Below are 14,102 nucleotides of genomic sequence, written 5' to 3'. Positions count from 1 at the left end.
GGGGAGAGGCGCCTCTCTTCACTGCGGCAGGTCCAGAGCTGGGGGAGAGGCAGCTGTGAGCACCTGTGCGGCCTTCTGTTCAAAGGGAGCCCCCAACCCTTTGAGTAGAAGGGTTGGAGAGACTTTGCCCTATTAGGGCCCCATAAGACTGGTGGGTGACTTCTGGTAAGCTTTTAGCATGCATGTAGGAACCTTTGTTGTTGTTTTTTTAATGTTTTCTCTGTAACACGGTTACTTTAAGAATAATGTGCTTGCTTAGAAAGAGCTGTGTGATAACTTGTAGTTGCTGGCCATACATTATTCATATCCCTTTGAGAGAAAGCAAAGCACAGATGCTAGTCTTTAGGTAGACTGGCTTGATGGGGATAGCACACTGTAAAAGCAGGGAGCTGTGCAGCCATAAAACCCCATCAGAAGGGAGTGGGATAACGGTCCTTGCCCAGAGACAGGTGATGGCTGGAGACCTGACTGGGCACTCCTGGAGTGAGGGGAAAGAGGGAAATACAGGTGCAGTTACCCTGAAATTGTGACTGGAGCTGAAGGCTTTTAGAGCTTTATCAAGGCAGCCACTTGGTCTGGCTGAAGGTCTTACCCTCCACCTGTCCCCAACTAGGTATCACCTACACATTCACCTCTGGTGAAATACTGTAACTTGGTATTCTTATCTAAATCTCTGGAAACAACTTATAACTTTCCACCACAAACTAAGTTTGTGGGAGTTTTTCCTTCTGACAAAGGAAGGTGTGTGGATATATTTGTATTCTATTTCCTGTGTAGTAATCACTGCTGTTTCTTCAACAGGCTGAATATTCAGAACTAGTTGAAACATTACTATCAAGTCAGCAAGATCCAGTCATTTACCAGCGGTTAGCAGATGCATTTAACAAGCTTACTGCAAGCAGCACTCCTCCTTCACTGGACCGTAAGCAGAAGATGGCCTTCCTAAAGAGTTTAGAAGAATTTATGGCAAATGTTGGTGGACTCCTCTGTGTAAAATAAACAACAACAAAACTCTATGCCTAATTTAGACCCTTTCTGCAAAATGCACTGAGAAATGCTGAAAGCTGACTAAACCTTGTACCTGTTTCTGGGTTCTTTGCAGCCATCTCAGATTTTAGAGAGCCTGGAAGTTTGATATAACACAGTTGAATAGGAGAGGTCAACTTTGAATCAGCTTCTGCTATTGTGTTAGTCACAATCTGTCATACTTGTATGTTGTAGAGAATGAACAACAAATTGAAATTTAAAAGAAAATTCCATATATGTGCAAACAGATATGGGCACAGTGAAAAATAGTGCCTTTTCCCCCATTAGCTTAAAACATAAGTGGCTGGACAAACTTTTACAGATTTTTTTTTTCTGAAAACCATATTAGAGTATGATGTAGACACATACAAAACTGTAAACAGTGTAGCTGATTGAAGCTTTATTTTTTCTCTCTGAAGACTGAGTTTATGATCCAAGGGAAAAACACCAAATGGTATTTTTTAACGTGTGTTTAGTTTTGCTTTTCTACATCACCTGATGTTGCATGTTTTATGTAATACAGGTTTCTACATTATATTCTGCTGCCTAAAGTTCAGAAGGAAGAAGGTGTATATTTTTGTTCCCCTAAAATGAACTTTAGGAACTGTAGCCATTTCATTGCCTTAATTTAAAACAAACAAAAAAAAGTGATATACTTTAGACAAGAAATATTAGGCAACATTTGAGTCTTCAGAGTTGGTTCAGGATGTTGGCATTAAGCTGCTGTGTACCTGTTGCAGCCCTTTGTGTTGACATGTGTTATGTTGGGGTGTGAGTCTAATGCAATGTTCATGTGTAGTTTTACTTTCAGTATCTTTTTAATCCACATCCAAGTCGTGCACAGCTGCAACATATTTCTACACTGAACTGTTTGCTTAAGCAATAACAATTCAAAGGGTGTAAATTATTGATTTATACAAACTGTTTTTAAGTTGGGGCATTAGATAAAATAATTATGCTAGACTAGGGGTTTCAAACTCTATTTTACCCAAGGGCCATATACATTTGATTCAAGGGTTGGAAAGATAATTAGGATTTGTGGTGGTTTTTTTTTTCCCACCACCACCTCCATATTTGTTGTGCTCTCCTCTGCTCTTGCTCAGTTTTGTATGTCAGCACTTGAGCAGTTAAGGATGTACATACGTTTCATCCTGCCAACTGATAGACAGATATAGTGGAACAACAAGGGAGAGTAACACAAGAATACGGAAGTAAGGCATACTTTGCCAGTAGTCATAAACCTGACAAAACTGAGGCAAATGCACATTCTGCATGCCAGATAAAATTGCTTTTTGTGAGGGGTGTGGGTGGGTGGGGAAGAATTTGGCCCTTGGGCTTGCGCTTGATACCTCTGCTAAATTGTGCTGTTGAATGTTTTCCATGTGGTTTTTACATTTATATAAAATGTACAGTATATACACCTTTACAGTGCTGTGTATAGCATCATGTTTGCAACTCTGTGCCATCCTTCAGCTGTTCATCTCAAAACCAATCATATTACCCACTGTGCTAGTCATAGTGATTCAGGACATACTTTTTGAGTTAAATTCATGCATGTAACCATATGAATGGAATACAAGGGCAGAAAGTGCCATCTTTTCAACAGAATTTTTTCACTTTTATTTTAATCCACTGTTAATATGAAAACTGGGCTGGAGCAAACATACATTTTAAAAGGTAACCATAATTTGTTAGACATCCTTTCACAGTTAATATCGTATATTGTCTATTTGAATATATTTTTAGTAATATTTGCAAGACAGGGAATTGTCTTCAAATTTCTTCCTAGAAACCCTATCACTTTCCTTAAGAGATTTCTTGTGTGTGCAACAAAACTACTCTTGCACTAGTGATGGGGAAATACCATTGTATCCTTCTGCATTTATTCCATCTGTTTTCCAATTGTTCCAGAAAATGGATGACAAATTTATTGGCGCTGCTTTTAGAGTTCATGTCTGAGTTTTTACTTTTTATAAAAGTAAGTGTCTTCGAAACATAGTCCTTTGGCTGAAGGGCATTAAGTCCTAGAAACATGAGCAACAGTAATAATTGCTAATCTACCTGGCAATACCAAGAGTTGAACCTTTGGGGCAGATTCTTCAAAGGGATAATGACATATTTTTACTTTTTCTGGTTCTTACTGATTAAGAATAATAACCATTGTCATAACAAATGGCTCCAGTATTTTCAGAACTACTTTATTTACTTAAAATTTGCTCAATATAAACTTCTAAATTTTTATAAACTATGGAAATTTGGGAATTCCCTAGAATAATTAAGTCAGCAATAAATCAGCCTACTAATTTAACATTCAAACAATATAGTACATCTACCAATTACCTTTTAGATGAATCTGGCCCATTTTGTGTTCAAGACAACTGACATCATGTAGCTGCTTTCGTAGCTACATTGATGTTCAAAAGTTGTCAAGGATTACTTAAAATGTTACATTTGTTTGCTCTTTCATTTTAAACATATGTTTTATGTTAAAGGGACGCTGTCCAGTGTTTTTAATTTGCAATTTTTTAACTTTGTCACATATATCTCATAAGCTTGACAACATATTTTTCCTGCTTTTGTTCTTTTTTTTTTCTTTCATGTCAGAATGTTAAACATTGATCTTCCCACCCCACCTAGTGTTTCTTGTAGAGCAAATGCAAAGATATCTCTACATGTTTGTGTAACAAACAACCTCATAGATGTCACTAAAGTTCTGGGAATACGTTTTTGTTAATTTATGCCCTTTCTGGTGGCCGTTTCAATACCTAAACTACTTGATCACATTCTGTTCTTAAAACAACTTTCAGTGAGATTCTTTGAAACTCAGCCACTAAGAGCAAGATCTGAAGTCCATACGACAGACTCCCAATGACTTCAGTGGACTTTGAATCAGGTCCCAACCCTCTGTTTAGAGACACTGATATGATTAACATCACTGCATTGAGTTTCCACTCACTGTACAAAGTGAATAATGCTTTTTAAAAATTGCCAATTTTTTAAAAAAATTGGCATAGAGAAATCAAATTGATTTAATTATAAACCATGTATCATAATTGTACTATATTTTTGTCAAAACTTAAGATGACTTTTTACCAAAATAGATTGCTGTCAGAGAGTCTTAATTCTGAAGTTAGAGATCCAAATACTTTTTCTCTTTCCTGCACCTCCCCTTCTTTTTGGTTTAAACAATAATTTCTAGCTTCAGGGTTTCCCAACCCCACACAGCCACTGTTTAGCACTAACCTAACTACTTCCCTATGCTTCAACCCACTAAAGGCTAGTGTCCTGCAAACAAGGGGTATCTAGTTGAGTAATGAAATACAAGTACTCGGGGAACAGAGGTCCATGAGGATTAGGGAGGAGTGATCTTCACTGAACCTCCACTTCCAGGCCTCATTACATCTTAATTATCTTCTGTAAATCGCATAGGAAGTCTGTATAATGCTGTACCAGTTGGCAAGAAGTTGTTTCTCCTTGAGTGATGAAGGACTTTCTGTTTTCCTCAGAATTTGGAAAAAACTGTTTCCTCTGTGCATCTAAATCCTGCTAGTCAAGTGTGTCTGGGATTTGAATTTGGGTCTTCTGTCTGATAGTGTATAGCACTTACCTAAGCCACAACTTTTAAAACATACCTTGTTTTAAACATTTAGCTGGATATCATCCTATATGTTGTTTAAACCATATAGTTTTAGAGAACAAGCTTGGTCCAAAATCTCCAAAAAGTCCATTGCATTTCTTAAATCTAATTATACAGAAATCATCTTAATTTCTAATTAGAGATTTTTAAAAGTCTGTTCAAAAATAAAAATAAATGTAGTACTTCTATTATAAAACATTCTTATATAATTGAAACTGAAATGACTTAGTCACCTTTTAAAATAAAGGGTTTTTTTTATGAGAATGCGCAAATGGACTGAACACAAGAGAGGGAGACAAACTCCTAAATTCTAACACTACCTTTGTCACTAACTCTCTCTGTGACCTTGGACACGTCACTTAAATTCTCCCTGTTTCCGCATCTGTACAACTAAGAATACTTACATACCTCATGGGGTGTTGTGAGGATTAGCTGAAATCTATCAAGCATTTTGAAGATCTAAAATGCTATATGTAAGTGCTAAATATTTTTCATTTTACTGCTTATGTAAGGTGGAAGATTGACCACACTGAAAATTGAAGTGCTTTGTAACCATAAGACAGATACAGCACAGGCAGCAGTAGTACTGCAGTATTTCATAGTAATAACAACATCTGCTGTAAAATTTAGTTGCTTGGATTGCTACTGTAAAATATGGTCTCTCTTTTTTTTTTTTAATTAAGGGAAGCTTCCCTACTGGTGTGCCTCTCAGCTCTGTTCTAAAGAGTGAGATGATGGTAGTTTCTGTGCTGTCTCAGTCTTTGGTGCCTCTACTGAGATTGCCAGCAAGGGTGCCAATTACAGTAGTATTTGCTTTTTGGGGGGAGGATGGGCGGTATGACATGAACAACTAACTCGATTAGGAACTAAAATCACTAGCTCAATTTTACAAGGTCCCTGTCTGTGCTGGTGAGAGAAACAGTGGTCAGTGTACCATGTGGTTTAATGAATCAGCTTCTAGCATGTTTAGATCCTGTCTGTCCGTGGTTTGGGGAAAAATATAGCGTTTTCTAACAAGCACAGTGTGGTTTATTAGTAGGTGTTAACATGATTTCTCTGGCCCGGATAAACAGGGTCATAACTTATCAGTTAATTGTCAGAATCGTTCTCACTAGAGTTTTTTGTGGTAGTGCCCTAGGAATCAAGGCATGAGCCATCCATTCTGCTCAACGGACCAAGATTCTACTTTTCCACCCCCTTTTTTCAGTTTTTATAACTTGTCACACTGCACTCTTTTGAAAAGTTTAGAATATATTGGTATATGACCCTCACCTCTTCAAATGAAAGATGTTACCTGCACTGTATTCCCATCCACTGTGCCTGATGGTGGATAAAATCCTTCCTGAGCCCAGTTCTCATGACACTGTAATCTGCCATTGGATTATTCTGGATTTTACAACTGGGAAAATATAAAATACCTTTTTTAGTTGTTCCTTTTGTACAAAATAAGGAACCTCCATGCAGTGAACTTGCAGTTTTAAGGTGACAAATGTGTGTCAGTCAGTCTCGGTGTGTAATTATTGTAATTTTTAAGAAGACTTTCAAGTTTAAAAACAGGGATTGAAGTGCCAGTTAATTTCAAGTATAATTTAACCTGAACATAGTTGAACATTACAGTTGAAGGTGTGAAGTTGCATAATAATACTTCACATATTGCAGCAATAATAACTTAAGAAACAAATGGCTATGTAATCAAGCCTTGTCACAAACTAATTTCCAATTTTAAAATGAACACTTTACGTATTTTTTAACATCCATAAATGGGGGAGGGTAACATTTTCCACTATTTCTTCCATTTTCCATTTTGTTACATTTTGTTTTGGCCATGTATGGTTTGTATGTATTCTTGTTTGATATTTTTTCTAGTATTTAACTTGCATTCAGGCCCTCAAATAGGTGTTTGTTGTACAGTCATATAATAGAAACAGAATATTATGAAATCACAAACCAAATTTTGCTCTTGATTACATCAGTGCAAATTTGGGGTAACTCAACTAAAGTTAATGAAATAACTCTAGATTTACATCAACATAACTAGGAGCAGGAATTTGGCCCTAAATATTCAAAAATGCAACTTCTATAGATGGTACACAGTAAAACAAGTATTCAGTATCTTCATCAAGAGGGGGAAGGGACAAATGTAAAATACAATTGCCCCCCCAAAAGCATGTAATGAATTTTCAATTACATACTGCATATGAACAGAAATTCATGATCTAGAAATCTGTATTCATCCTGAACATCTAAACAGTTTATTTCACTTCTTGGCACTGAAATGTTTTCCAAACTTTATCCTTCTGCTGTGGCACATAAAGTTACACCTACATATATGGTACAGATGTCTTTCAGAAATGTTCAGTTAGCAGCACCAGTTTCTCATGTGCTGTGAGCTAATTGTATTTGGGTTAATCAATAGCTACTCTGAATCTTTCCCCTTTCTCCTCTGCTCATTTAAATGTTCCAAAGAACCGCATCACAAACCCTGAAAGTAAGATTACACTACAGCTTGCTATATATCTTGACTATGTATCACTTTAAACTTACTGGCTTCAGAAGCCCTGGCTGGGATGATTTAGTTGGGGATTGGTCCTGCTTTGAGAAGGGGGTTGGACTAGATGACCTCCTGAGGTCCCTTCCAACCCTGATATTCTATGATTCTATGAAGTACAATTATGACAATAGATTTATATTGGCTTGTTTTAGACCAGGGAAAGCATGGGTAAAGGAGAGAGATGTTTTGCGCAAATCTCAGAGAGCAACTGACAATTTTAAAGCAGCAGAGTATCAAAGAGCCTTTCATGTAGATATTGAGTTAATCTGCTTTACATTAACAAATGGGGTCTGGAATAAACTTGAATGATTTAGGTACAAAGCCTTTATTCACACTTATTTGTGTAAGTGTATGCACAAAAAATTTCATTTTGCCTTTATGTACTACTTGTCTTGACTGTGCATTGTAGATTTCTTAAATTCAATAGCTTCCCTTCCCCCCCCCCCCCCCCAGTTGCCATTTGTTGTAAACAAAAATGTGGGAAACAGTCTTCCCAGTGAAATAATTTAATCAGCTATGTTTTGCAGATCAGCAAGACAAAGCTGAAATTAGCTAGTGGGAACAAGCAAAAATCTGCAATCGTGATGTGAAAAAATATGAAGTTAATCTTCAAAAATAAATAAGTCACTGAATTTGTTATCCAATTTCATCTTGGTGGGATAAGGAAACATAGGAATTTAAATTAATCAAGCACATTTTTAAAAAACAAAAGACGTTTTGGAATTGCATTGGAGATCTGCATTCAAAAAACAGCATCATAGTAAGGCTGATACTGCTAAAACAAGTGTCATTAAATAAATATTTTCAGTTAATAGTAATAAAACCTATTTCTGGGAATAGAGTAGTCAAATTGCTCCCAGATAATACTGCAACTATAAATTGTGATTTGTTACTAATCACAATGCTTACTTCCACTCACATATTTAAGTCTCATGAAACAACTGTTTTCAATTTAAAATCTGTTAATGCAGTCAAATTATTTTTAATTGCCTTTACAAATTAGCAGGGTAATATAGTAGCTTTGCATATCATGTGTCTTTCCCCCCCCCCCCCAAGCAACTGGCTCTCGGGATAACCAGTTATTGTTGCAAATGAGTAGACATTACAACGTTATTAGCTTTATCTCAGTCGTTGGTATTATTAGTAATAGAAACCAGTTGGGACTATGGTGTGTCAGAACCACCAGAGATCTGTTGCTGAATATGGTATTTACTGCATGGAAAGAAGTCATAAACCCAGCAAAAGTGTATTGATTTGAAAGCTACCTTCAGATCTATTCTAATAAGTTGCCAGGACACTCAATATTTTTAGTACTGTATCCATGTTACTTAATTCTTGGTGTATGCCAATACTCTTTAGTGGCATTTTGTTACTTCAAACCATCGTTGTAATTGCTAAAAACACCATTTGAAGTCTTAGGAAGATCACTGATGTCCTCTCACAAGATCAACACTATACTGGGAAGGCTTACATTCTTCTGCCACTCGAAAAAAAGACTTTTCTTCTAAAGTACTCTTTGCCTGCCTTCAGGCTTTTATGCACTTTCATGATTTCTTAAAAACTGCTGTTGAAAATGTACTGTATCTTGCATATGGATTTTGATAAGCGCACATGTATTTAAATATTAACTCACTCAGACTCAGGAAAACAAGAAAAATTAGATACCTGTTTTGTATCTTGGTTAAAATGTTTGTTACCTACATCCTTTAAGGTGGCCAGATCATGTCTAGATCCCATGAGTGTAATTGTATTTAATTGCTAGTGTAATCTGTAAAAGAAGGGCAGTGTAGTTGGAATTTATGGTAACTTCTGTCTGTCTCTTACTTTTGTTGGATCTATAGTCTGAATTGGAGTTTAAAAAAAAATCCCATTTACTTTTTAGAAAAATGCCTTGTTTTTTTTCATAACTTTAGTTTATTTCTATTTGCTTCCTCCTCCTTAAAAAGAAAATATGAAATAAGTGCAGAGGTATCTGTAGGAAAACTTGTGTAAAATCTGCTGCTGTACAAAATGTTTGCCACTTGACTGCATTTTTGTTCCACTTTAATTTTACTGGTTTTGCTAAATATATTTTATATATTTTTCTTCCTGCTTCTTGTGATGGCAGAATGTGATTACATTGTTGTTTGAAAAACGCCACTTGAAGACACTTTTGTCAGCCTCTCAAAGGCCAACAAAATCTGCATGTTACAATAGTATATATGGTGTGGTAACTCTGGGAAGACCTTGAATAGCTTATGCTGGGCTTTCAGAGGAAAAAGGGTGATCCCACATTTATGCAACATAGCACAGTCCATTGATATGGAAGATGTTCTGTTAGCTCATTTAGATATTGGAAATTCTATATTGTTTCCATTTATAACAAGAATTTATAAATTAGTCCTCTGGTTGCCATTAAAAAAAATCAAGTTTCCACACAATTTTTCCCCACACTTGAAATGGGAGATCTGTGGTAATGGCTGGCAAAAGTGGACTTATTAATGGCTTCTGTGGTAGTCTGACCACAATCACCAACACAGCCATTGTGGTAGGCACTAATTTACACCTTAATCTGCATTCTCAGCAGAAGGGCTAAGAATTAAAGAACAGGTGCAGTGAACTGTTCTCTTAGCTGTAGCAGTTGTTCAGCTCTCCTCTGACCTGAGGGGAACAAAGGGATATGCATCTGGGGTGGTTGTGTAGCTTGGGGATTGCCAGTGTTGTCATTCTGCTACTTTTCACAGACTTTACAGTGAGATTCTAGTCTAAGTGACTCTCAAAATAGTTGTGCAGAGGTGCATATTTGTGTTTCAGTGGCTTCCAGGTGAAAGTCTCTCTTTACAAATTAAAAGTTTTTTTGTTCATCTCCCTCTCCCCAACTACAAGCCTTGAAAATTCATGTAGAATATGAAAATCAAGCTCTGTTCTTTCTGGCTTACACATCACTAACCATAAAGATTCTCCAATTGTAGTTTAGTTAATTTTATTGATGTGCCAGTCAGAATAGAATACCACTTATTCTTTCAGCAGGCTGTGGTCACTTTTCAGAGTAAAACTGCATTGTTTAAAATTTGATTATTTTTCCTAGCAAAGCAAAGAGCTTTCCCTTATGAGCTCTAGCTAAGATCATCACAAATAAGTAGAATTGGCATTTGCATACAAGCAGAAATTCTCTACTACCTCAAATCAGTTTTTAGCATATCCCATTTTAAAGATAGCAATGTCAGAGGAAATACATTGAATTTTTTGTGAGAGTGCAAAACTAGAAGTGAGTTTAACTAGAAGTGAGTTGACTCACAAAGAGGGAGTAGGAAACTGACTAAATGACTCTTAGTAAGATGCTGCTTTTGGCAGCACACAGTAGCACAGACACTCCTTTTATTTGTTTCTTATGATGGCTTTTGAGTTTGACCCTACAGACATTTAGAAAGGACCCTGCAACTCATGGGTCCTAGTCATCAAGTTTGATCTCTGGTTTTGTCTGCCACCAGATAATGTCCAAACCCATAATCAATGATTGTCTGCCAAGTCCACACACCTTTTAATTCCCTCCAGCTTCCAGTAACTTTTTTGGGAGGGAAGAGGAAACTTTTAGTCATAGGGAGACCATGCTTCAAAGAAATCTGGATCAGAAGTGGAACTCCCTCCTTCCTCTGTCTTGTGCCTTTTATGCTTGAGCCTTATAGCCCTTTCCGTAGAGCTCTACATCTTAAATACTTTTCATTAAATCTTCATGGCATCCCAGAGAGGTAGGTAAATAACTTAAATTGGGAGCTGATCCCTAATATGCAATATTCTGTACTACTAATAGAGGTAGAAAGTTACCTCATTTAAAAAGTCAGCTATTTTTGATTATTCCGCAACCCAAAGGAGGTTATGGAACTGAAATAACCAAAGCCGTAGTAGCAGTAGACTTCCCCCAGGCTAATTGGTGCTATGTGGCAGAATCTTCCACAGTGGGGTGAATTTCCTCTTTTGCTGGATTTTCAATAAAGGCAAGAAGTTATTTTGAATCAGACAACACATTATATTGAAGTATGGGACTGGTGAAGGGTGTAAGAGCCTTCAGTACAAGAGCTTTTAGTCCTCTCAGGGATATATGCAATCTTCAGGTAATAGCCATAGAGAATAAAGTGTGGTTCTGTAGCTACTAGATGCCAGATTCTATTTTTACGTTCAGCAGGGGCAAGAAGGAAGATTAATGAACTGTTGCTTGATAGCTTATATTTATCTTCTACTCAAAATATTTTGAGTAGTTTAATGTTTCTTTAAATCATTAAAAACATATTCCAGGTTACTAGTTCTCTTGTGCTACTTGCCTCCTGAGCAGGAAAATGGCACTGAATGTAAACAAGGTAGGGGAACTTAAAATCATCATCATCGACACACAGTCTACTGAAGACTATTGCACCAGCCACTGACCAGGGTTGATGGTGTTGCACCATGCATTGTGAAGTAAAGTTCCCAGATCATGAAGTGCTGTCCACACCAACACTTTTCGTAGTTAAAACTTTTGTTGTTTGGAGGTGGGGTGAGGTGTTTTTTCACACCTCTGAGAAACAAAAGTTTTAAGCTTTTTCTAATACCTAACCTGAATCTCCCTTGCTACAGCTTAAGCTGATTACATTTTATCCTCCCTCATCCTCTCAATGGATGTGGGGAACAATTGCTCATAGTCCTCTTTATAACAACCTTTGACATATTTGAAGGCTGTTAGTAGATCTTCCCCCCCCCCCCACCTTTTCCTAAGACTAAACATGCCCCGTTGTTTAACCTTTCCTCAGACGTCAGGTTTTCTAAACCTTTTATTACTGTTGTTGCTCTGGTCTGGATTCTCTCTAATCTGTCCATTTTGTTGATGAAAAAAAGTGTGGTGCCTAACCACCACCGAGTAGAGTGGGACAAATTACCTTCCCTATTTTACACATACCACTCCTGTTAACACAACCCAGAATATTTTCCTTTCACAATGCATTACATTAACTCTGTCGTGATCCACTGGAACTCCCCAGTCCTTGTCTACAATAATGCTGCCTATCCCTTATTCTCTATTTTGTATTTGGTTTTTCCTTTTTAAGTGTAGTACTCTGCACTTGTCGATTGAATTTCACCTTATTGAATTCAAACCAATCCTCCAGTGTATCAACATAATTTTTAATTCTAATTCTGTTCTCTAAAGTGCTTATAACCCCTCCCAGCTTGGTGTCATTTACAAATTTTATAAGCATACTCTTCTCTGTGTCATCCAAGTTGATGAAAATATTGATTACTACTAGACATAGGATACACCAGACTCTGTCCTATTTGATAAGTCCTCACAGTTTGACAGTGAACCATTGATAACTACTTTTCAAGTATAGTCTTTCAACCAGTTTTGCAACCACTTTATAATATTTCATCTCAAGTGAATTTCTCTGGTTTGCTTATAAGACTGTCATGTGGGGCTGTGTCAAAAGCCTTGCTAAAATCAAGATATATCATAGCTACAGCCATGGGCAGCACGTGAACCCCCCATTTTGGGAGACTAGCCTTTGGTCCCACCCTGCCCTCCTCCTCTGCTGGAGCCCTGAGCCCCCCACCATGGGCGCCAGGTTTGTATAATTTTTGCTGGTGCCCAAAATGGGTCCAAGCAGAGCCAGGACTGACCAGGGCAACCGCCCCAGGCCTTGCATTTTCGGGGACCCTGAGCTTCAGGGGGACATGGGGTCTAGGGTGGCCTGAGGGGTCAGTGGGGGGCCTGGCACCAGCAGCAGCAAGTGATGTGGCCCCCCCGCCTACCCCACTCCGCCAGCTCCTGGCGTCGCTCGCGGGAGGGGGTGGAAGCCGGAAAGAGAGGAATGGGGGCAGAGCAGGGGTGGGAAGAGGCAGGGTGGGGCCTTGGGGGAAGGGGTGGAGTGGGGGTGGGGCAGAGCAGGGCGGGTCAGCACCAGGCCACCCCACTGCTGCCTGTGTCAGGCCCCCTGCTAACCCCCCAGGCTGCCCTGGACCCCACGTACCCTGAAGCATGGGGCGGAACGGCTCTGATTAAATATAAGCTCAAACATTGGTGGAGCCGGATCCACATTCCTGAAGATTGGTGGAGCACAAGCACCATGGGCCCATATAACTTGCTGCCAATGCCCCTTGACACGGTCAGAGGAGTGCTACCCTGAGTCCCAGCCCACCGGCTGGCCTGCCCCAGCTGCCCTGTCCTGGACTGGCCGGCCCAAGCAGCCTGAGTCCCAGGCTGCCAGCCCAAGCACTGACCTGCCCCAGCCACCCTGAGCTGCTCTACCAGCTTTGGGGGAGAGGCCGAGTGAGGGTGGGAAGAGTGGGACATGAGAGAAAGGCCTCGGGGCAGAGCCTGGGCAGGGCCACAGCCTGGCTGTTTGGGGCAGGTTAGCCTCCCCTGGGCTATCGAACCTGCTGCCCCTGGCTACAGCTTCCCCCCAGCCGCTGAACAGGTTGCACTACCATAGAGTTACCAACTGTCCAATCACACACACCTGAACACCCTTGCCCTGCCCCGCTGCCACACCCCTGCCCTGCCCCTTTCCAAGGCTCCATCTCCTGCTCACTCCATTCCCCCCTCCCTCCGTCACTTGCTCTCTCTGCCCCTCCGCACTTTCACCAGGCTGGGGCAGGGGTTTGGGGGGTGGGCCTGAGGTGCTCAGAGTGTGGGGGGGGGCTCTGTGCTGAGCCTGGGGCTCGGGGTTGGGGTGCAGGCTCTGAGAGGGAGTTTGGGTGTGGGAGTGGGCTCTGGGAGGGAGTTTGCAATTGGGAGGGGACTCAGGGTTGAGGCACGAGAGGGGGTTTGGGGTGTGTGCTCTAGGAGGGAGTTTGGGTACAGGAGGGCACTCAGGGCTGGGGCAGGTGGTTGGGGTATGGTCTCCACCCAGGCAGCACTTACCTCGGATGGCTCCCGAGAAG

At 39.6% G+C, this 14,102-nt stretch overlaps 1 protein-coding gene across 3 annotated transcripts in view; it reads left to right on the top strand.

Annotated features, from left to right (window-relative positions):
* The window catches only part of XPO4 (exportin 4), a 135,146-nt gene extending 125,848 nt beyond the window's left edge, over window positions 1-9,298 (top strand). For all 3 annotated transcript variants that reach the window (XM_075127330.1, XM_048845481.2, XM_075127332.1), the window contains exon 23: window positions 802-9,298. In XM_075127330.1, the coding sequence (XP_074983431.1) occupies window positions 802-999 (198 nt within the window). In that variant the 3' untranslated portion in view covers window positions 1,000-9,298. The remainder of the gene's footprint in view (window positions 1-801) is intronic.
* Window positions 9,299-14,102: the final 4,804 nt, after the last annotated feature.

This window comes from Caretta caretta, chromosome 1, assembly GCF_965140235.1.
Source record: "Caretta caretta isolate rCarCar2 chromosome 1, rCarCar1.hap1, whole genome shotgun sequence".
In the NCBI taxonomy this organism is placed as follows: Eukaryota; Metazoa; Chordata; order Testudines; family Cheloniidae; genus Caretta; species Caretta caretta.
The sequence above is the reverse complement of the archived record's forward strand: the minus strand, read 5'-3'. Positions and strand labels throughout refer to the sequence as shown.